The sequence below is a fragment of the Culex pipiens genome, chromosome 2 (genome assembly GCF_016801865.2).
Source record: "Culex pipiens pallens isolate TS chromosome 2, TS_CPP_V2, whole genome shotgun sequence".
Classification (NCBI taxonomy): domain Eukaryota; kingdom Metazoa; phylum Arthropoda; class Insecta; order Diptera; family Culicidae; genus Culex; species Culex pipiens.
Genome location: NC_068938.1, coordinates 108,297,432 through 108,322,045, shown reverse-complemented (window position 1 = coordinate 108,322,045; position 24,614 = coordinate 108,297,432). Strand labels below are relative to the sequence as shown.

Sequence of the window (24,614 nt, the reverse complement as noted above, 5' to 3'; positions counted from 1 at the left end):
GCGGGTTTTGGAGGAACATAAAAGTGTCGTATGTACGGCATTCACATCGTGTTTTTTCCGAGCTGATACTTTTTTTTAGTAAGTTTTTGGTTGTCATTAGGGTGACTTGAAATGTTGTGATCAAATAGCTTAGAAATTTTTATTTTTATTGTCTGAACTTTTAAATTTAGTGACTACTTCAGTCATCAACATCGAAACATTTTAAGGATTCTTGAATTTATCAACTGATAGGTCACCCTAACAGTTCTGTGTTGGGCCCAAATGGAATGTAAACATAGACTGATCATCACCAACCAGGAATCAACAGTCTAACCCTCTTTTGCGAGTGAATATCATTTTAAATGGTTTTCAGAACTGAGTCGGGTCAGTTTCGGATGATTGTACGATGATCGACGATTTTTTGAATGCTAGAAAAAAGTCAGTTTACTTCTCTTGTTTGCACAGTTTTTGGCTAGCAAAAAGCAGTCGCTAAATGTTTCAGCAAAGTTGATGACGTTCATTCGACCAAACAGAAGCAAAGTTCTTTCTCATTTCCCGTGCCATGAACTTGTACAAAAATAGGTCCTGGAAAAAGAATGGATGCGCCCCGAAAAGAACCGGGACTCTATTTCCTGTGGATTTCCTTTCTAGTGTGCCACTCCTGGTTTTAATAGACAATTCCCGTAATGGAATAAGCTAGTTTCGAAAAGCGACGACTTTGGCAGGAATGATTAGATTCGATTTGCTTCAGCGAGCCTGACGTGAACCTGTGTTTTCTTTCCAGGTGTGGTCTATTTTCTAATAACTAGACCTCGAAGGAACATGAACCTTGATAACGAAATTAATTTTCTTTGATGGCTTTTTGCAATCAAAAAATGAATCAAATCGATCTTAACCCTAACCCTAAAGCCACACTCAACTGTATTTCCACATTTGTAAATAAATAAACGACTAAACTTGAAAACAACTAATAAAATTTCCGGCTCTCAATCCACAGCGGTGCGTAATAATTCGATTTCCGTTTCGAACTGGATGACAACTTGCTAGTAAATAAAATTGGATGAAAACTGTTGAAATATTTACATCGTCTATCCACAGTATTGGATTTATGTGATGGCACACACATTACATCACATGGTGTTGTTTACCGGAACGGAATTTGAGTGTTTATTTTCCCTCATGATTGCATTAGCAAGTCGTAAAATATTTAACTTTGATTATTTTTTATTTTAGAACAAATATCAAAATCTTTTAAATTTACCAATTTTTTAGAGGCTTTTTGACAATCTAATTTATTTAATTTCAAAACTTTTTAAGAGCGAGTTTTTCACCAATGTGAAACAGGTCGTATTTAGGTGCTCCGATTAGGATGAAATTTTCAACGTTTGTTTGTCTATTCATGAGATGAACTCATGCCAAATATGAGCCCTCTACGTCAATGGGAAGTGAGGTAAAACGGGCATTGAAGTTTGAGGTCCAAAAACCACAAAAAAATCCTAAAATTGCTCGCATTTCATTAAAACTTCAATTTTTTTTGAAATTAGATATGTCTTTGTTGAACTTTCTTATAGTAATTACATTTCTTTTACATGCTAATTGGTATGGCTTAATGCTCTTCATCTTTGTTGTATTTTTCGTTTTATTATTAACTGTTCACATTCATTTATTAGCTTCAAATTGTTATACATTTTTGCATTGAATTGAATACATTTGGCTTAAACAGAAAAATCACTATAACAACTAATCCTAACTTAAATCTAAAATTAAAATTCTTTGAATTATTCAAAATCATTAGAACGAGTTTCAGATTTTCTATTTTCTAAATCAAAATCATAACTCCAAAACCTCAATCTTACGTGAAATTTTCCGAGGATTCCGAATATGTCAAAATTGAGACCAAAAAGAGCCGTCTTGTTGGCCTACAGGGCAAAAACTAACGTTGTAAAATATTTGTTATAGAAAAATCGAAAAACTTTGAGAAAAACTGCGATTGGCAAAAAGTTAATGCCGTAGGCTTATGGTCCATGAAATTCCCTAACTTTTGACCTAAAGGAGTATGGGTGTTGGAGGCTGTTGCAAAAAGATATTAAGGTTTTAAAAAAATCCATTTTTGACAGTAATTTGCAAAAGCTATGAAACCAATCAGGATGTTTATGGCCCACATTTGAAGGGCTTCAAAAGACCTTTCGAATGCATCTAATAGAGTTGAAATTGATGAAGTTTCACGGAAATGCGAGCAATTTTAAGATTTTTTTTTGTATTTTGGACCTCAAATTTCAATGCCTGCTTTACCCCACTTCCCTTTGTCGAAGAGGGCTCATATTTGGAATGAGTTCATCTCATGTATAGACAAACAAACGCTGAATGTTTCATCCAAATCGGAGCTCCTCAATAGGACCTCTAGAACAAACCGCGTAAAATCTACAAATACTGCCTCTTAAGGTTTCGTTTCTGTGTGCAGAAGTTGTAAAATTTATGAATGATGGAAATTTATAATTTTGATAGATTTTTTTTTAAATTGCTCAAATCAATCGAGTGTAGTAATTTATTCATTCTAAACGGAATTATATAGCAAAATTACTCTTTTATAAGCAGATTTGTAGCTATAAAATTATACAGGACATTTAAAAAGCGGGTATATGGAAGCGTTGAGCCGTCACGAAAAATTACAATTGTTTAGTTTCAGTGGTTCGTGAAATCGGATTTTCATCATATTTCGGACTCTCTTCGTATTCAAAAACCCCTTTCAAATGCTTCTTAGAAATCGAAAATAGATCAAAAGGAACCACAGTAGCGACTGACACAAGTTTGCGTTGTTCCGTTGCGCAACATTTTTTGGTCAAGGTACAAATTCAAAATAAGAGGAAGCAAATCTAGTAACAGGTCAATTTTTGATCGATTTGATTAAATCGACCCTCCTGAATGCGAATTTGCCTGTGGATTTTTCTGAATCTCAAAGGAAAGCGAGATATTCAAGATGGCGTCCAATATGGTGGTGGGAAAAACCATCATAAAGGTATTTTTTTGTTTAATCAACTAGTTAAATTTAACTAATTTGGGATCGCTGAACTCGGATATGACCTCTTGAATACTCCAAAGTATTCAAAGAATGTGCAATTCAAAATGGCGGCCAAGATGTCAAAGCTAGAATATTGGAAGGGGTGGCTGAACTCGAATAAAAGCACTCAGGTAATGTGCAATCCAAGACCTTTACAATGAGCTATAAACACCAATGATCTTGAAACTCTATCTTCAGATACATTAAAATGTTTAAAGATAATAAAAAAATCTAGCAGAAATCTCAGAATTAGTCACAGAAGTATAGTCTGGACCCCATATTTGACCTTTTATGGGTTAGTTTAGGTTTTTATGAGCCACTATCACTAAAGTTATCGTACCCTAACACCAGAAATATCCAAAATTCTTGATCAAAGAACATGTAAATGGTAATGAAAAAAGGACCTGGAACCTATAATTGACCTGGCTATGCACGCTAAGGTTCATAAATGAATTTTCCTTTTCTTTTTATCTATTTTTAGTAGTCTATCTTAAAACAAATGTTGAATTATTGTCTGTTCTGTCAAACTAGTCCATTTTTATCATTTTTGGTTTGGTTTTCTTTGAGTTTTTAAATCATTGTTTGAAATGTTTTTATGAGTAATGATAGAGCAATTCCATGTCAGATAGGGAATCGGTTGTACCGAACCCACTCCGATTTCAATGAAACTTTGTAGATATGTTATTCTACGCTTATATAAGCCATTTTTGTGTATACGGAGCTAGTTTCACTCGATCATGACATATGAGAAGGGCGTAAGTGTTTTAAATATTTTTGTGTTTCGTAATTTAAATATTGCTGTATCTCAAAGCCGTTGCATCGTATCAAAAAGTTGTTAATGACAAACTTGTAGGAAGGACCTTAAAAAAAACACGTGACTTTTATGAGATTTTTTGATTATATGTTTAAAAGTCAAATTTGATGGTAAGCCCACGATTTGTTTTCGCTCATTTTTTTGTGAAAATAGCCTAAAATGTAACAAAAAGACTCACGAAAAATGGAGGATGGAGCAACTCACGTAAAAAAATACAAAAATCATTTATTGAAACTATTTTTGTTATAGTGCTTTAAACGTCTAAACCCGAAAACCCGAATACGGGAATCGATGCTGCAGACCTTTTTACATAAAAGTCTCCATATTGACCACTGTCCTAAGTCCAATCCTTGTGAAGTTACAGCGGGTTTAAAAATAAAAATGTTGAAAAAATGTTTTTTTTTGTGGCTTTTGACAATTTCTATAAGACAGACTTGATTTTCAGTATGATGAATATTTTTGATTTTGATTTAAAAAAAAACTGAATTCTCACAAATCAATTTCTTTTGACGGGCTTTATTATTATGTTCTTTCCAATAATAATAAATAATAAATTCCTCATCCACCAACAGACCATGTTTTTATTTATTATGCTTTATACTCAAAACTGCTATGCAGTACCCATCGCCACCCACAGCAAATCATTTTCGTGAAACCGTTTAAGCCACGGAGGAATATATTTAGATCACTATGAATGAGAATTTCCCCGCGAGCACTTTTCACTACGTCGTTGTATAGTTTGCGGGGGTGAACAAAGAAAAGAAAATGAAATTGTTGCTTATATTGCTGTCGATGAAGAAAAATGAACACTTGGGTACCGTGTTCTTTATTTTCCCTTTCGGTTGGGTACCCTCTTGAGATTGTTGTCGAGTACGGGTAGGGTAATATGACAAATTGTTGACATTCCATTTTATATTTTAAATATATTTCAATTATAATGTAAATTTTCAATATGTTTAAATAAGATTGAATTTTAAATATTTTTTGACAATTTCCCTTTCTCCTTAAACACCTGCCGATTTGTTGACGCTGGTCACACGTTAGAGGGTGAGGCAAATTTAGTCGAGGGGAACCAAACTTTGCAGCCGGTGATTGATATTTATAACACTTTTACAACCGACTCGGCGTGAAGTGACTGAGCGTGTGTCCCTTAAGCTAGTGCACAGTACATATATGTGTTGTGGGAATTTTTCACACCTTTACACCACCCATTGCCAAGGCACGGCGGCGGTGGGTGGTGATCAAGATCTGGGCGGAAAAATTCAATGTTTTGCTTGGCCACCATGTCGAGTCGTGTGGCGGTGGGAGGTGAGCGATTTCATCACCTGCCAAAGGTTTAGATTTTAATGGGTTGTGGGATATGAGCGGGAAATTGGGGAAATTTTCGGTCATAAATAGGGTGGGATTGGATTTGGGGAGTCGAGGGAAATGAGGTTTCAGATGATTTATGAAATATTTTATTGACTTCTTGTTTACTGGAGTTATTTCCAAATCACTGTCAGGAGATGAATTTAAGATACTCATTATAACTTTTATGAGATCTAAACCGGAAATATCATCTAAAAACACTGAAATGATACAAAACTATTATTTTGGCTTCTTAAAAAAGAAACGTTACTTAATTTTGCTACACTTAATGCAACACCACACCATACATTAATTTTATTCGCAAAACCATCCCCATTTGGAATCAATTCGACAGGCCATCAGCACTTGTCACAGGAAGAATTCTTTTTGCCGGCCACCATCAGATAAAAATAACACACACAAAGTTGAAAATTGAACCCTGCTCCCTCATGACATCGTTTGGCTGTCGTTTTCGACGTTTTGCCTTCTCGCGTCTCGTGTTCCAAATTTAAATGCATTATTCTTTCTGAAATCGGGAGCGACGGAGCAGACAAGGAATGTCAACTGCGGTGGCAAATTTTGATCTAATGCCTTTGTCACACAATTCCGGCATCTCTCCCCTCTCTGAAAATTGTCTTGTCTAAGGTTTCGTTTCGCTTGATTTGGGACATCACCGGCGGAATTCGTCCTATTACCGAGCTGATTCGTTGACAATGGGAAAGCAAATGAAAGCAAAGCCGAGCCTAATTTAATAAAGTTTTTAATTTAATTTCTCTGAATTTCTCTTCTAACATAACCTCAATTATTCTTCCTTGCAGCGAGTGCCCTGCGATGCTGGCGATGCTCGTCGGACGCGTCGACGGCGGCCTTCTGCGACGATCCGTTCAGCCAGGACATCATCACCGAGCAGCAGCGCCGCTGGAGCTTCGTGGACTGCAGCTACCCGCCCGGCACCGGCTCGTACCCGTTCAACCAGCAGCTGGCCCAGACGCGTGCCGTCTGCAAGAAGATGAAGCAAATCAGTGAGTATTCACGGGGGAGAAATGGTGGGGGGATTCCAAGGAATGCAAACATTTTCAAGAATAACATACGTAAATTTCCAGTGTTTTGTCTTTCTTGATGAAGAAGGAAATAATGTAGAAGATAAACAATAGTTTTGAAGCAACTTATCTAAAATCACTATCACATAAGATTTTTTTTTTAGTTTTCTAAATTATTTATTTAAACAGGTCTTAACGGCCACGTGGTTTATGCACGAACAAAACTTCTAACGCTACTAACACTAATTTGTAGTTCTTAGAACCCTTTATATGAAATTTGCGGTTTCATCAGCCTAGCCTACCTTTCCGCCCCGATTCTCACCAGCTTCCTTGAAACTTGCTCCCGTTTTCACGTTCCACGTTTCTCGAACCAGTGATTTTCCCATTTCTGGAAGGGATCGACCAGTGGCTAGAGGTTGTGTTCACTGGTCAAGGCGGGTTTAAAACAGTAGCAACGCCAAACAAACTGAACTCCAGTTGCGCTGGATCCCGTGAAGGATGGGGACCGTAATTTTAGGAGATGATTGTTCCGTTCCAAAAAATGAGATAAGTGGGAAATGGACCATGTACACCGTACAGCTTTCGTCAGGTCGCCAGGATGCTGAAAAAAACTGACAGCAGTCTCGACATGGGCGAGCGTGAGTGTCAAAACAAATCTTGCTCACACTAGAGAATGTTTACATTTGGCATGAAAGCGAGATACACTCTTTGTTTACTATCCCACAACGGCCCTTTTGCATTGTTTTGCTAGAAATTTGACTTTTAGCACGAACGTTAGCATGGGCATTTCGTGCTTTCCATTTTATTAGGGCACAAAACTTTTGTAAACAAGAGTGTATCTCTCTCACACCTTAAGCAAACTGTCATTCGAGTGAAAGAGATACACTGTTTACAAAAGTTTTGTGCCCTTTTGAAATGTTGGGCTCCATTTATCCATTTTGATAAAAACCTCGATGATGACCTGGTTGAATCTGAAGATTTTTGATTTTTTTTTTATTTTCAAAACAGCGTATTGAAGTTATTTTTTCAAGGTATGCAGAATTATTTCACAATATTGTAAATAACGTTAACCCTTCAGGATGATTGGTAGGGATTTAGGGATTCAGACTTAAATTTATGATTGAACTGCAGAAAAGATTGAGGCAGGCGCCGTGACGCTCATGCAACCACACGAAAAGGGGATCCATCGCCAAATCAGCAGAAGGATTTTCCTGGTTTGATTTTGCTGATATTTGCGAAAAATTACACTGAACCAGCGAAGTTTTTCGCTGAAACCAGCGGCTGAGCAAATTCAAATCCAGCAACTTAGTTCTGCTGTTTTTTCGCTAATTACTGGCAAAAATATGAGATAGCAGAGAATATAGCGAAATTTTTCCATGTTTACAGCGTAGTTCTCTACTACTCTGGCAGAAATTCTACTGTACACCCTTACCAAAAATCATGATTTTTTGAGTTCCAAATCCCACTCATACGATACGATTTTTTGAGTTCAGGTACTAAAACCATAAAAATGGTTATATGGGTTGAACTGAAAAATTCGTATGAAAAGTGGGATTTGGAACTCAAAAAATCATGATTTTTGGTAAGGGTGTAAGGGGTAGCTACAGAAATGGCAGTTCATCTGCTGTGTGCTATAATGAGGTAATGATGACGTTTTGCTATATTTAACAAACACTACAAGATGCTTTAACCCGATTTTGGGAACTCGCTTCCATTTCCAGAATATCGCAGTACACACTTGTGACATAGATCAATTTATCATCAAAATGATCGTGCACCCTTGTGTTGTTGGAAAATGTGGAAAAAATTCTTGTTTTTCACAAATTTATGTTGATACACACTTTCTAAAAGTAATGCAAACTTGTTTTGAAAACGTTTCCAACAAACTTTTACTAATTGAGAAAGCTACTGCCGTCGGAAAAAACCCAGGGGGTAGCGAAGAAGACGCCATCTTGGAAGTTCAGAAAACAAACACTGGCAATCAGTATTATACATATTACTATGGTTATACGAAGTGTGTTATCCTGGTTGAACTCAAAAGTCCCATGCAAATGTGTAAAAGCAAACTGGAAAATGTGCAATGCCAATTCTGAGTGTACGGGCGCACTGTTTTGTCGACCAAAAGAAAAAAAAAAACAAAAAAAGGTAAACAGAAAAATCACTTTTTTCGATATGAATTTTCAGCCAATATTGGGATGGAATCTACAAGAATATGATAGAATTTGCAGTCAGCAGCACAATTCACGTGTTTTTCAGGAATTTATCGTTTAAATTGCGGAAAATTTGAAAATCAAAAACCCAGCAATGATTTGTTATGGGCTACCATTTGACAGCTAATGCTTTTGTTGGGGGCTTTCATTTGACAACCGTGCTAATGTCGACTGTTGTCAGTTTGCTTTTTCGGAATAGGGTTGCCATCCCCCCGGAAAAACAGACGTCAGCGAAACAAAACACTGATCCAGTGCCAAAAACCGCTGGACCTGCGAAAAAATCCACTGGATCCGCGCATAGTCTCCCAAAACCATCAGAAGAATCTTCTGGTTGATTTTGAAATCCAATAGCTCCTTCTAAACCAGTAAAACTATTCGCTGATTCTAGCGAATAGTTCGATCAAATTTGACTGAATTCCAAACCAGCGAAAAAAATCGCGATTCCAGGTAATTTTTCGGCAGGCTGAGAAATCAGCGACCTTTTCGCTAGTTTTAGCGAACTTTGTCGCGTTTTGGCCCTTTCCGTGCGCTTAATGAAGTGAGAAGGATAGAGCACAAGCACATTCTTCACTTTGAGCAGTTTCTCGGGGACTATCTAGCATAGGGGCAGAGGGGGGGAGGGGGGTAGAATGGCCCACCTAAGTAAAATGCGCCAAAACCATAGAAAAACATACAAATTTATGAATTCAGTGTAGTAGGATTATGCTTTGGGATGTTCCCTTCAATGTTGTATACTTGGTTGATGAAAACTTTTAGCTTAGAACAATTTTTGAGCCACTTAAAAAAAAAGTTTTTTTCGACTACTTTTCCTGGATAACGGGGCAGAATGGGCCACCTTAGAAAACAAGCCATTTTGTCTAATAAAACTTTGAAGGGAGATAATAAATGATTGAAGGGACCTTCCCAAGTAGCACTCATAACTTGTCGACTGTTGAATAATAGTTAGCCAGCTGTTTTGGATCAACATACGAGAAAAAATGTCAACGTTAGTTAAATTCCAGTTTGTTTCACTACTTGTATAACTGACTTATGTAACTCATGAGATGTGTGCCATACAAGTGTTAAAACACAGTCAACTTCACTCTTTTCCAACTTTTACACACCATAGGGAATATGCACTCGCTCCTTACTCCATCCAATTAGCTGATTTTCACTATTAAAACAATTTATTTTGGAAAACTTTTAATGGAAACTTACTTGCTCACTTCCTATTGAGCTATTTATCACTTTATTTCACTCGAAAACACGTTTTATGAACTGTAATTGAACGTCAAAGTGCTGATATGCCAAGATGCTGTTCCCTCATCTGCAACGTTTTACTCGAAAACAGTTTGTTGAATAAAAACAATATTGCACTGTTTTTTTTACTGATTATCTAACATTGTCATGTGACGGCATCTTCTGAAAAAAATGTGCGTGGCCAACCATTCTATAAATAACCTTAGGTTTTCTCGCTTTGTTACACAAATGTTATCGGAGAATAGATAATATAACTGATGCTCAACATACATATTCAACTCGACATTGCGTGTTGTTAGGTGGTGTAAATTTGTACATGAGGAATTTAGAGTTTCAATAATGTTTATTTATTGTAGATTACAATAGTTTTGATTGTTGACCGATTAATTTGTAAACATATCGCTGGTAAAAGCTACAAAAATCATCAGCTTATAGAGTTTATGATAGAGAAAACAACAAATCAATCATACCGATTTTCAATAGTACCCCGTGGTACGGTAATCGAAATGACAGTTGAAACGGTTTGTTATAACAAAGTTATATAGTGGAGTTTTGAAAACTGATTCGAAACAACCTTATATAACTTCAATTCCGATGACAGCCTTCGTTGGAGTTAAGTTCTTTAGCTAACAAAACAGACAGCAGCCTTCTTATTGACGCTTGGGCCAGCTTGTTTACTATGAAGCCCCGTGGAGAGATGTGGAAGCGCGCCTGAACCTGCCGTGGAGATAACAACAAATCGTCGAAGTCATCGGATCGAATCTTGGGACAGAGGAAGTTCATCAAAAAAGGAAAATCTAAAAGTTCGCCTTGAAGGAAATTCACACTTATCACATGCGCGCCATGATTGTTTTTCTTTTTTTATATTCAATTTCGAAATATTTTAAATGAATCTTGTAGAAACAAGCGTACTTTTTTTTATTGGCTTCGTCGTTGATTGAAATTCTAATAAGAAACGTTTGTTTACATGTAAGTTAGTCGACGGTTAGATAGCTGTTTTCAATCTAACTTTCCTTTCCAGTGTGCGCTTTGATTTGACAGCACAGCCGTAAACCACGCCCCTTTTTTCGTTGAATCTCTTGTTAGATGGCACAGTGTTGTCAAATACAATTGTACAACTTACTCTGATAACTTGCATCTTTTCCTGGCAAGTTATACAACAGAAAAAAGTGCACTTTTTCCAGTTCACAGGAGTTGTAGAACAAGTTGTGACAACGAGGCGGATTGGTTATACAACCAGTTAGGAAATACGTTTATCTGACAAAGTGTGTTGCTTGGGTTTCTAACATATTTCTATGAAGTTAGACCACTTTTATGAAAACAGTCACTTACCAAAACAAACATTTTTGAAATTAGTTTTAATATGTTGAAATAAGACACTATTTTTACAAATAAGCATCAAAACAACTAAAAAATGAACTAATGTTGCATTAAACGTGATTTGTGAACCTACCAGGAGCGACATAATCCATTTTACCAAAATTTCATAACTTTTGATTGTTTTTATATGGTTATATATGGTTATAAAATGTAACATTTTCTGCAGCAAATCCACTGTTGCAGATTTTGATCTATATTCTTCCTTTGGGTGTATAAGTAACAGAAATGCGTTAATGTTTAAAGTAGAGATTAAATGTTATTGTGAACAACAAACATGATGAGTCTCATAGTATCCCCTTCAATAAACAGATAATTATCCATTCGTGTTTCCTATCGCTGCACCGAGATAATACGCAAGTCAATGATCCGCCGATGTAATTAAAACATAATCTAAAATTTATTATGTTACCATGCCGGGGCGTTCACATGTTCACTCGCCACGTTCGCGTTCTACACTCCCAAAGGCCAAAGGCAGTTGGAAATCAATTAGCTAATGATGCCATTATCACCTTCTATAGGGTAAAACGACCAACTTTGTCACCGTATGCGTCGTTCCTTCGTAGAAGAAGAGCCACTTTGGAACGTGATATCGTAAAATGAGTTTCCAGCAATGCCATTACCTTTGCTGAAGTGTGCTCGAAAAAGGATATCGCTACGCGATTGTGTCCATATGTGTGTGGGTGTTCCTCATTCTGCCAACATTGTGTTTGCACAGGACTTTTATTGGCCAGATTAATTACCTGTCACGTGAGGACGTTTCAGCTGACGGCAAACAGCAGAACAGTTCAGTGGAAATCTGGTTTTGTTTGCCACTTGATTTTGCTGAGGGGTTTTGAAGATTTTGTTTCAATATTGGTGTACCAACTGAATTAAATTTAAATCAACAAAGTACTTCAGAAGAGATGAAGTTGTTTTTCATGGTCTTTTGTATCTTTTTCTCAATATTTAAACTAAAAAAAAAAACAACTACAAATCTGGCAACTATTATCATTTCAAGGACACTACGTCAATCTGAGGACAATATCACGCCCATAAATCACAATTTATAGTCAGGCTCGCGACCGGCACTCGACCGGCTGTCGGCCATTACCACTAGTTGATTAATCGGTTTTAATAACTTGGCTTGCATTTGTGACACTCTACCGTTTGTAGCTTGTGTGTTTGTACGTGACGATTTGTGTGTTTGTGCTTTTTTTTTGCATTTAATTTACATTGGCTGCTTCGCAATTGGGCCCGCGCGATCTGTTGAACAGCTGTTCACGTGTTCGGTTTGGACATTTACACACGATTCTACACCAGCTACAGAACGTTTGAAATGGTGAGTGCAACGCTGTTGTGGAGGAAAATTGCGTTGATATTGAGATGTTGTGGAGGTTTTTTAAACGATGCTGTTCAAGGTCAGCAAAATATGGCGGTGTTCGTGCACTTATCGAATATGATGGTTGTTTTTGGTTCAACTAGCGTAGTTTGAGATATTTTTTTCTACATATTTAAATATTCAATGATATCATTATTAGTTTTGTGGATTTTACTAAGGCACGTTTTCAAATGTTTTCTTGCACGAAACCATGAAAAGATAGAAATTTTGTGTCAAGGATCTTTTAATTGGACGTTCGTTGGCATACTCAAACTCAAATTTTTTCTTCAGCAATAGTTAAAAATCACTTTTAAAGCGGCTTTAAATCGTAGTCAGATATTTTTTTTGTAAACTATTTGAATCTTTAAAAACCCAGAGTGATTATTCAATTTCATAACATGACATTTTTGTCAATAGTTTTTACAAGTTTAAATGTCTTTCCATTACCTATCAAACGAAATATAACATGATGATATTTGCTGCGATTTCCTTCCCTTTATTCAACTTCCGAAAATATGCGAAAACACATTTTTATACATAAGTATTGAACTACTTATCGAAACTTCAAACAAATCAATAGCACTGAATGGGACTCTAAACCAAGTCGCGATGGATGCGACTGGTTTGGTCAAAATCGGTTGGGCCAGTGACATTTTGTGAAGTGCACAGACTTAAAAAAAACATTTAATTAATATTTTGTAAAAATATCAACCGGAACTTATTTCGTTAGTCTTCAAATTAGAGGTGGGCAAAAAAGAGCAAACCACTCAAAGAGCCGGTTCACTGAAAAGAGCGAACGAACCGTGGCTTACAAAAAAAAGAACCGCGGTTCTGTTTTAACTCAGGTCTTTTGAAAGAACCGTTTCAATAAGGCATGTTTTTGTTATAAATATAATTTGTTGAATTTCCAAAAAAAGTATTAAATTTGTTTTTGAGAATTGAAAATGCAATTTCAAAAATTTTAATGCTTATAAAAATTAATTCCAAATGATAAATGTTTTTCTAAACAAAATGAAATAAACTTTTCATTGTACAACTGAGTGTACATTAAAGTAATACCGGAATACAATTTTTTTGCATTTCAAATAGCATAATTTGTCAAATATTACCAAAAATCTACTGAATATTTGAGAGATTTTGGAAAAAAAATTAATCATTTTGTCCGATTAAACTTTAGCGTTTATAGACTTTATCTATTAAATCATAATTTAGAGAAGAGTTCACAGAATATTTTCAACAAATGAAATATCAGCATTAGTTCAATTCTTGCAGAAATAAATGCAATTTTAAAATTGATGGATTTTTTTTTTCCAGAATCTTAGATTTAAGTTTGGATGCCATTCAATCACTCGAATGTTTAGTTTTGAATGTTTTTTTTTTTGCGACTTTGGCCAGAGTTGAGGGACATTAACTTCAAAAAATATTTGGTACGGCATAATTTATAAAAGCGAACGAAAATGAGCAGCTCCTAAAAAAGAGCGGTTTTGCCCACCTCTACTTCAAATGCTTAAAATCGCAATTTCTGGTGGATTTCTATGAATGTATTTGAATGTATTTGAATTTCAGACAAATGCACATACACAGACTTTTCTACAGACATTTGAAAAACCATCTGGCATTTCTGGGTTACATACATAGGTTTTTAATTTTGCTTAGTGGTGGGCAAACCCGTTCTTTTTTAGGAGCCGCTCATTTTCGTTCGCTCTTTAAAAAGAACCGCTTTTTTGAACGGCTCTTTCGTTCATTTTCAAAATTTGGATGAAAAGGGTTTTTTCAAGAATCGTATGATTTTATAAGTTATTTCACAGTGGACTTTTATAAATTAGGCCGTACCAAATATTTTTTTAAGTTAATGTCCCTCAACTTTGGTCAAAGTCGCAAAAAAAAAAAAAACATTCAAAACTAAACATTCGAGTGATTGAATGCATCCAAACTTAAATCTTAATTGTGGTTTGGTTGAGCGTTTTAGCAGAATGCATTACTGTGAATACAAAGAGACGAGTTGTTCCTTTTAATTCCGCTATCTATCTTAGATTCTGGAAAAAAAATCCATCAACTTTAAAATTACGTTTAATTCTGCAAGAATTGAACTAATGCTGATATTTCATTTGGAGAAAATATTCTGTGAACTCTTCTTTTTTCCAAAATCTCTCAAATATTCAGTAGATTTTTGGTAATATTCGACAAATTATGCTATTTGAAATGCAAAAATTTGTGTTCCGGTATTACTTTAATGTACACTCAGTTGTACAATGAAAAGTTTATTTTATTTTGTTTAGAAAAACATTTATCATTTGGGATTAATTTTTATAAGCATTGAAATTTTTGAAATTGCATTTTCAATTCTCAAAAACGAATACTATTTTTTCTGGAAATTCAATAAATTATATTTATAACAAAAAAATGCCATATTCTTTCAAAAGACCTGAATTTAAAAAGAATCGCGGTTTTTTATGTGAGCCACGATTCGTTCGCTCTTTTTAGTTAACTGGCTCTTTGAGTAGTTCGCTCTTTTTTTGCCCACCTCTACTTTTGCTAAATTTGGTGAAAAGAAAAAAGAGTGCAATTTGATTAAATTGATCATTGGTAAGGTCACTTTTAATGTTTCATTTCAAAACATCAGTTTTAAAAAATAGATTTTTTACGTTAAGGAAACTAATTTTGTCATTTGTGTGAAATTGACAAAAGATTCCGATAATGTAGTTAGTTTTCTGATTCAAACTCAATTTAATTAAGAATAACACGACAATTTGAGATTAGTTGAGTTTTTCATGATTAATTTATTTTCAAAACAATTCATTTTTTTTGGAAAACTTCTGCTAGTAGTACTTTGAACACTTCTTCAACAAGGTTAGCATGGGTCCACAATATTCCGCTTGTATTCAATGAGAAGTTTTTGCTTGGCCTTGAAAATTTTCGACCTATCCATGTCACCCGGTACCGTTAACTGGGGTGACTTTGATAGCCGGGGTGACTTTGATAGGTTTGTGATTTTTCCGCAAAATGAAGAGTACAAATTTAATACGTACGGAATGGTATGGAATCATGCTGACCGTGGTAGTGTTCAAAGTACTTGTAGAAAAAGTGTTCATATAATTTTGAAAAGTTGAAAAAAGAAGTAGCTATGATAAAAAAAGTATTATTTTAATCTTCTCAAAGTGTCATTAATTTCTCCATGAACATGAATTTGAATCGGAAAACGGCATGCATTTTCGGCTTCTTTGGGCAATTTTCCTTTAGAAGAAAGTAACATAAATTTGTAAATAATGAATATTATGTGTTTTTGAAACATAATTCAAAAAAAATTCCAAATATACAGGCATTTAAAAAAAAACATATTTGATATATAATGTGAAAGATTCGTTCTTCAAATTCAGTTTAAAATGCAATATGAATCGAAATTTGAAGAAAAGACAGAAAATTGTTTTCAACGAATTTCATGCCAAATTCTGACTTTTAAACAATTTTATCTGCAATTTATATGTATTTCGTCAAAAATGTTATAAACTTAGTTAACTAAATATAGAGATTGATTTTTTTTCTTAACCCTGTACTAGCAGCTTTAGCGATGGTACATTTGACGTAAAAAAAAAATTGAACACCATAAATCTGATTTTATCAAGAAAAAATATGATTATCAAAGTCCCCCCGGAAATCAAAATAATAATTTTAAACGTGGCTTTTTTTAAACAGCATTGAAAAAACATTTTTTTCAAAAATAGTGCGTAGACCTTGTGTGGACTACCTTAGAACATGTTTAATAAATAAAAAAATGAATTGAAATCCTATCAATGCCACTCCGGTTTACGGTACCGTTTCAACATTACATGTGTTGTGTTTCGATATATAATGTATATGTTTGTGTTCAGTAGAAATCGTCTTTTTAAAGATGAAGTAGAGCTAGGCAACAATATCTTAACTCACCATACTCCAAATGAGTCAACATCAGTAGCAGTATTAGCTACTCATCATTATAGTCATCACCCGTCCATTGTTGTGCATATAATAATTACGTTTGTGTCGCGTGGTAAACGACAAATTACTTACACTCATTTGCAATTCTAATACTGCTTCGTGTGTAAGTGCTTGTTCAAGTAAATAAGTTACAAAAGTTTATTTTGTTTTTGTGTTGAAATGTTTCAAGTATTACTCACAAGTCTCGTTTTTCTCCAAATATTTTTTTTCTGACTTGATCTTATTAGAACGTTTATTGAGGTTTATAAAACGTGTTTTAAACGTTTCAATTTGAGCTTGCTACAAAAGGGCATGTTTTAGGTCAGTCGTGATAATTATCAGTCACTTTACTACTTACACCATCATTGTGTTTTTGTTCATGTTCCCAGAGGAAGTTGCCATAATGCACCCATGTGACAAAGGGGGAGAACCATGTTTTTGCCCACCAGGTTGGAAGGGACGGAAGTTACCTGTTGGACACTGTTATCGGTTGCCAACAAGAATGGAAAATAATTACCATTAGCTGTTCTGGACTGCAAACTGTTGTGTGCATTATGAATTATTATGGGCTCAACCTCGTCGTTGATTGACACGTGAGTGCTATGGTGAGATTTACAGTCGGGACAGTCTGTGAGTAATTGGTATTCTAAAGTAGGGGGCGATTAGCGGAATCAATCACTGCATGTGACACTTGGGAGGGATTTAAATTGGAATTGTAATTACAGTTCATTCTTGTTGGATTTTTGCAGATTTCATGTCTGACTACCGACAAGCTACGAAAAACCATCGCTAGCGAACTTGGTTCCATGGGAATGACTTGACCCCCGAATCGCTGCAGTCGTCACTCTGATCTCTCTTCAATTGTCGAATAAATCTTTCGCCTTTTACTAAAGATTTCCGTGGAGAGGGATACTCTAATGAGTCTAAAGTAAATTTTTATCCGTCCTCGAACCGTAACTGGGTCGAGGCATCTAAGCTCTCAAAACTCCCTCCCCCACAACCTCAACGGTCTGGTCAGCACGATCATCGACGCCGCTGACCCAGAGATTAATCGTTTGGAATCGTTTGAATTCTGCTCGCACCAGTTGTGCTGAAAACGACTCGATCAACGCTCATTACCGATGCACGCGGTGTATCGACCAAGAATTGCATCTCTCGCCCCCTTTGAGGCCTCTACCTTCCACAGCATGTTTAACAGTCGGTGGTGACCTTGTGTCAAGTAACGCTCCACGCGCAGAACTTGGCACTGTGAGTAATGTTGTGTAGAAGCGCATCAGAGTCAAGTTCAATGTTGCCAACCGATCTCGATCGGTGGAAACGTGCGCGAGCGTTTATTACGACACGGATCGTTGGAGCGCGTTGATGGCAGATCGGTATTTTATTGATATTTGATTTTGAATTTTTGATGCGTTTAGTCACGGTGATTTGTGGGTGGGAGACCAAATGGTAATTGGGTGATGATTTAAGGTAGGGTTGATGCAACTATGAGGTAGTTATAATGAGTACAATGGATCTAGTTTTTGCTGGTTTAATTTTAACAAAAAATAGTTTGATGTTCAAAAACCTAGCCAAACATTTGAAAAGAGAGTATGAAAACATTAAATGCTGTTTGATTTGCTCGGGACAAAAGAGCCTCTGTTTGAAAATATTTTTATTGGAGAAATTTTAGCGAAAATCTGGTTCGGTTCCCGTAGTCGACGATTTTTTCGCAACTAAACCTCGAAGGAATACTTCTCTCGCTCATCTCGAGTAGAGCGTCCAATTTTCCGTCCCGGGAAAAAAAATTCCGGGGATTCCCGGGATTTCCTGGAAAAAAAATATTTCCCGTTTTACGGGAAATTTGTAGATTTGCCGGGAATTTCCAAAATACAAGTGGAAGTATACATTTTCCTACCTTTTTTGCACTAATGTTTGAAATCATACAAAAAATATTAATTAGAGAACATGATTTAATTTTATTCATTTCAATGTACTGTTCAAATTAAACTAATCAACTTGTTTGAAAATAAGATGTTCACCATTTTTTGTTAACCTTGACCAAATTGGATGAAAATGGAATAGGAATAATTATTTTTTTTTTTCAAAAAGGGTTGTTTGTTTAAAAGTTTTAATTTGTTTGAATTTATAAACTTTAAATATGAAGAAATATGGTTTAGTTCAATCACTTTAACACTATGACAATTATTTTAATCTAATTAATTTATTGGGCCATATAACCATATAACTTAAATCATACCATAAATGGAACCATGAAAAATCATGAAAAAACATCTTCGTATCATATAAAATTTACCCAAAGAATGCAACCATATTTCAAAAACTTTGAGTTGTGATTTCATCAAATAGTGTTTCATGTTAAATAGCGCTAGACATTAGATTTTTTAGGCAAATTCAATGATTATCTATTTATTGACAAGTCGAAAATACTTGTCCTGAAATAAGTAATTTGCAATGAAAAACATTATTTCTGCATGATTTTTTTTTTCATTTTAACTTTATGGTCACTGATACTAATTTAAAAGCAATTTTATTGTTGTGGAGCATAGATTTTCACTATCCAAACACTTGAATTAAAAAAAATATTTCTCAACAAAAAATATCCCGGGAATTCCCGGAAAATTTGTTGAAAATATTCCGTTTCCCTGGAATTTTGTAACTCCGGGAAATTGGACGCTCTAATCTCTCTGATCGTACATGGTACCGCTATTCTCACGGTTCGAGGTCAATATTCTCTAGGACAAACGCTGCCCAATTTTTGGTGTAAATTTTGTGAACCTCTTAACTATTTTTCTCTAATCAGTTACCTTTCGTTTTTGTCCAAGAGAGCTGGTTGAATTGGCGCAAAATTATGATTGTTTTTTTAAATACGTTTTTGTAAAAATTGATGAAAATTACCATTTTCTGCAACCCTAACACGGCGTAGGTCAAATTTAATGACCCTAACTCTGAAGGTATTGAGCCTCTTTTTTTCGAATCGCATTGCTGTGCAGTGAGAATTGGAAATTTTATAGAAAAATTCTGGAGTTTCTATTCTTAATGTGCATAAAAATAGAGGAATCTCTAAATGCAGCCGTTTAAAGTTTAATTAAATAATAAAAAATACTCACCACTCCATCATTTTTAAATAGAGATTATTTTTTTGATTATTTCAAAAAATATGTGCTCTTTTGTTTGATAAAATAGTCCAGTCGCTGTGTGTCGATCTACTCGATCTTAATATTTCTCCTTCTATTGATTATTTCTTCAGTTTTTCTAAACTGCATACACCGAAACTCTTCTTTCCACGAATCCTTGATTGCTCTAGGAATACAGCATGTATCTAATCTAATCTAATCAGACCCTAGCGCAGCCAATCTTTCGAAGGGATCCTGGAGAGTGCCTTAGGTTAGATGACGCCTAGCACTCTTCTTGTCATTTATTAACATTTCGACGTCGTCGTGCTATCTTGTCGCACCCGCCATTTTGACGTTCCGAGAAAAACGCGTTTTAATGTTTGACCTTGAATATTCAAAAACGAGAGCACGCAATGTAAACAATAACAAACACGTTTTGTTTGGCTCACCATTCTGAGCATTGTCCCAAAGTTTGGTTGAAGTTGGTTGCTGGAGTCCCGAGTTATAATTACAAATGTTTACGGTAGTCTAGCTTGTACGTGTGACAAACGCATCCTGACTTTCCTGGCCTGAAATCCCTTTGGCCTTTTGTCGCACTTACATCAATTTTCATGGAGTGACAAGATAGCACGACAAGATTGAAACTACTTTCATATGTAAAGTGACAAAAATGCACGGAGTTTTTTCGGTTTTTGTTGAATATCTCAGGATTGAAATCGAATTTTGGGGATCTGTGAAGGTCAAAAGGTGAGGCATTGTGAGCTGCACAAAATGGCGTTCTTAACTCAATTTGGCCCAAAATGCACGTACGACAAGTTAGCACGATGGCGACGATTTGTAGTGCGCCATTGCATCGGAATGCATTGAAACATCACAAGCGTTAAAGCGGCCAGGCCTACTGCGTAAAGCCGTATCGCAGAGATGACTCGTAATTGGGTTGAGTTTGAGCACTGAGTGTTCGAACAACAACACAATTCTGAATCGACAGGGGAGGAAGAAGCGTGGGGACACACCACCATACGCTCCGAAACTTTTTTTTGTTGTATTCGTTGGGAGCACCATGCTAAGAAGGTTTGGTACTCCGGGACCCTCTGGGATGGGACATTGTATTTCCACGAATGCCCTGGACACTATTTGCCGTGGTTATAGCGCCACAACTCGCTCTGCTCGAAGAATACAGCATGTATGACAACTTATTTAACAAAATCTTAATTAAATCAAATGAGTCACTCTTATAATGAAAAATATAATGAAAATTCACAACATATAAATTTTTACCTGTCTAAATAAGAACTTAAAAACATCTGTTCAATAGACATAACTTTTAGCATCTTAGAAGAATTCTAGAGTTTTAAATGATTATAGGACCTTTTCAAACGATACTCCAGAATTGTAAATTGTCTGCACGGTGGCCCCTTGGATTTTTTTTCATGAGTGTCTCTTCCACTTGTTAAAATTTTTTCTCTCTCATTGAAAAGTAATTGTTATGAGAATAATGTAACTCATAGAGATTTAACTCATTTTTGATGCATTTAAAACTTCAAACCTTCAAATCTTACTTAAGGAAATTTTGAATCTCTATGAAATTTCGCAAGCATTAACTCTTCTTTTTTGAAATCATGAAAATTTATATAAAAGAAGAAATCTCAATGAATTTCACAATTCAAAGAAAAAATCACTCTTCTTATGGTAAGACAATAACACATTCTGGGAAAAGGTTCATTCTAGGGAATAGTTTATTCTGAGGTATTGATCATTTTGAGAACTAGATTCCGGGGAATGGTCCATTTTTGCGAATAGATTTGTGGGGATTAGGGTTTTGGGGAATCGGATAGAATCACATTTTTCAATTTGGATCGGTTTTAAACGACAAATATGAAGAAAATCATAACAGTGAATGCAAAACCTCGGAATAAGCAAAATTTCACGATTGATGATTGTAGATTAGGCCTAAAATTTATAAGAAAAGTGCCAACGTCTGGGACAAATCGGGACACATGGGGTGAATCCATCGGATGAGGAAGTAAAACGTCGGTCCCGGCCTTGGTTGTTAGGCCGTTAAGTCATTCCAGGTGTAGGAGTTGTCTCCATGCCATAAGTACAAACAACACACCAAACCAAGCTTACTCCGGTGGAATCGCTGGCGGCGGTTGGACTCGCAATCCAAAGGTCGTCAGTTCAAACACTGGGGTGGAAGGTTCTTTGGAGTAGAAAGAGGTTTGGGTGCTCTCCCCATTCAAGCCTTCGGACTCCTAGGTTCGAGCAGAAACTTGCAATAGAGACCTCAAAAGACCCGGGGTCGTTAATGTGGATGGTTTGATTTTTGGGGTGAATTGGGACAGCTGTTTTAGCCTTATTACTGCGCAATATTAGGTTATGTTTGTCTGGTTTCGAATGAAACAGACACATAACAACCGAAATAGTGCATCGTTTTTCAAGTTTGGAGCATTTAAGAGCATCCCAAATCAGACTGTAGTCCCGATTCACCCCAGTTGACAGTTCCATATTTTTTTTTTAAACTGAGACAAGAATGATTTATTTCAGCATCTTATAGTTTTTTTTGTGGACGATTGCTCCCTCGATCCCGTTAGGGTCCGAGGACGGATAAAAATTTACTTTAGACTCATTAGAGTATCCCTCTCCACGGAAATCTTTAGTAAAAGGCGAAAGATTTATTCGACAATTGAAGAGAGATCAGAGTGACGATTTCAGCATTTGCCATGTGGGGTCTTTTTGATTCAGCTGGTTTCACCAGTGATGGATTCTGTTCAATTTATGCACACCTGGAATTTACCTGGTCTTTCCTTTTTATTTTTTACAATTCAAATAAGAATGTCTTTGTGATTCTAATTTCTTACCATTTCTTTCTCTCATTCCAGTTAACGACCGCGTGGTGATTTCCCGCTCGTGCGCCTGGGAGGACGTCAACGCTCAGCCCAACAGCTGCATCAACGCCCAGACGCCGTCGTACATCAAGACCGAGTTCTGCGAGACCTGTACGACCGACGGCTGCAACGGTGCGTCCCAGTACGGTCCGGCCGCCCTGATGGTGCTCCTGACGGCCCTCGTCGCCAAGCTGCTGGCCTGGTAGTTTGTCCCCACCGAACTTCCCTTCCCCCTCGTAACGCCACCTTCATCACCTTCGACGAACTCCCTTTTTTGAAATCTCATTAGCTTTAACACAGTCACCATCAGATAAGCAAATCGGATCAAAATTGGCCGTGAGCCACCCTAGTATGGAGCAAAACGTACCGTTGATGCCTTAATTGTTTCGAACGTTTTATACGAACTATTATACGAATAAAGAATATTTATTGAGTTTAAAAATACAGCCCCATTCTGGGGCGAAGATCACATCTCAACCTTAATAAATAGAACATGTTTATCAAGATCAGTGATTGTCATTCATACAGAGTCCGCAAAACCGAAGATGCAAATGTACAAATAATGTTACATCACACGCGATTTCATAAGCAGTTATATTAGAAACACCTGTCCCCGTTGTCCCCAATTGGAGAGCACACCCTCTTTAAATTATAAAACGATGAAAGATGTCCGTTGTTTTTGTTTTCTGTTGAATAGTACATATACGTGACACAATTTCCATTCATTCGAGTAGTAGACATGCCAACGTTCATAAGCTATCTCTGCTGTAAACTAACCAATCGAACTTAGTAGTTTTCTAGGCACATGATTAATCGCGAAATCAAAATTATATCGTAAATGAAATGTTTCACAGAAAATATACCTTACACTAAATTTCGCCCGGTGGTTACGTAGCATAAGAATCTCCCATGTACATAATAATTGTAATAATATTGAAGATAAATAAAGTGAATCATCGTTTCTAAAATACCAACAGGAATGGTTTCTTTTCGCACGAAAGAAAGCCCACAAATGTTCTAAGTCTTACGTCTTATAAGATCCAACTCAGGTAAAAACAGCTCCTCAGGTAAATTCAAGGTGTGCCAAACATCTCCAAAAACCATCGCTGCTTAACCCAGATCCAGCGAAAAGACCTCACCTGACGAAAACTGCAATCGTCACTCTGATCTCTCTTCAATTGTCGAATAAATCTTTCGCCTTTTACTAAAGATTTCCGTGGAGAGGGATACTCTAATGAGTCTAAAGTAAATTTTTATCCGTCCTCGAACCCTTAACGGGATCGAGGCAGCAATCATATATAAAGAAGGAAATTTGAAAGGATGCTAATAGACTTGAGCAATTGATGCTTATGCTCTTTTCATTGAAAATATTATCGATTTTCGATATGCAAACTAGAACTGCTTTGAAATTTGCAATTTTTAGTTTTGGATAAAGAAGGCTCGTTTAAGCAATGCATTGCCAAGATATTAATTAAATTTTAAAACAGATTTCTACATGATTTAGGAGTTTATTTTAATTTCTTCATTCATGTAAACTAATTTTAGGCCCAGCAATTCTTTGGGCTGTTAAAAGACTGATTGGACCAGAGGCAAATATTTCTGCCAATACTATTCAGCTTGGCTTGAGACTTGAAATGGTCATTATTCTAGAAATTTGATGTGTGTATTCATTTATTTGAATGAGATTTTGAGTGTACTTTTTCTATGAAGACAAAGAAGAGTTCGTCCATACCATAGAAACATTTTTGGTTTTAAGTAGGCAATAAAAGCCTATTTAGGTTGTTTGTGGGTTTCCAGAACCTTCATAAAACCTATAAGTTAAAAAATGTTACTAGGGTATAAGTCTCCGTATAATTTTGGCCATTGTCCATGCAAAAATGCTACTTACTTACTTACCAATTTTCTTAAAAACTATATTTTCAAAAGTTGAAGAAGATGCAAAACTTTTTTTTAGAAGTTCTGAGCAATACCTACAACTTTACCGGAGACACCAAATCGATCAGATAATCCGTTCTCAAAATACAGAAAAAAATAAGTGAATAATGGCTTTATGGGTTATTATTGTTGCTTATATTTAGCTCAGAGTCTAAAAATAGCTCATGGAACAATATTTAGATTGAGGAGAAAGGTTTTGAAAAATGTCCCTCAATGAACAAAATTGTATGGAGACTTGTATGAACGAACCAATGATGCAAAATATGTTTTTTTTTTTTTTAAAGTTAATAAGAAGATTCATCC

The 24,614-nt window shown here is 35.9% G+C and overlaps 1 protein-coding gene and 3 non-coding genes across 4 annotated transcripts in view; 3 read left to right on the top strand and 1 right to left on the bottom strand.

The window, feature by feature from the left end:
• LOC120429762 (uncharacterized) overlaps positions 1-23,220 on the top strand; it is a 131,068-nt gene extending 107,848 nt beyond the window's left edge. The window contains exons 2-3 of the mRNA XM_052707530.1: positions 6,017-6,220; positions 22,371-23,220. Coding sequence (XP_052563490.1) covers positions 6,017-6,220; positions 22,371-22,582 — 416 coding nt within the window. The 3' untranslated portion in view covers positions 22,583-23,220. The remainder of the gene's footprint in view (positions 1-6,016; positions 6,221-22,370) is intronic.
• Positions 17,220-17,343, top strand: LOC120429764 (U5 spliceosomal RNA). Its single transcript, XR_005607484.1, has one exon. It is a non-coding gene; the product is annotated as a U5 spliceosomal RNA (small nuclear RNA).
• LOC120429765 (U5 spliceosomal RNA) lies at positions 22,071-22,194 on the bottom strand. The gene has a single exon (XR_005607485.1). It is a non-coding gene; the product is annotated as a U5 spliceosomal RNA (small nuclear RNA).
• Positions 23,221-23,534: 314 nt separating the features above from the next.
• LOC128093201 (U5 spliceosomal RNA) lies at positions 23,535-23,659 on the top strand. Its single transcript, XR_008212323.1, has one exon. It is a non-coding gene; the product is annotated as a U5 spliceosomal RNA (small nuclear RNA).
• Positions 23,660-24,614: the final 955 nt, after the last annotated feature.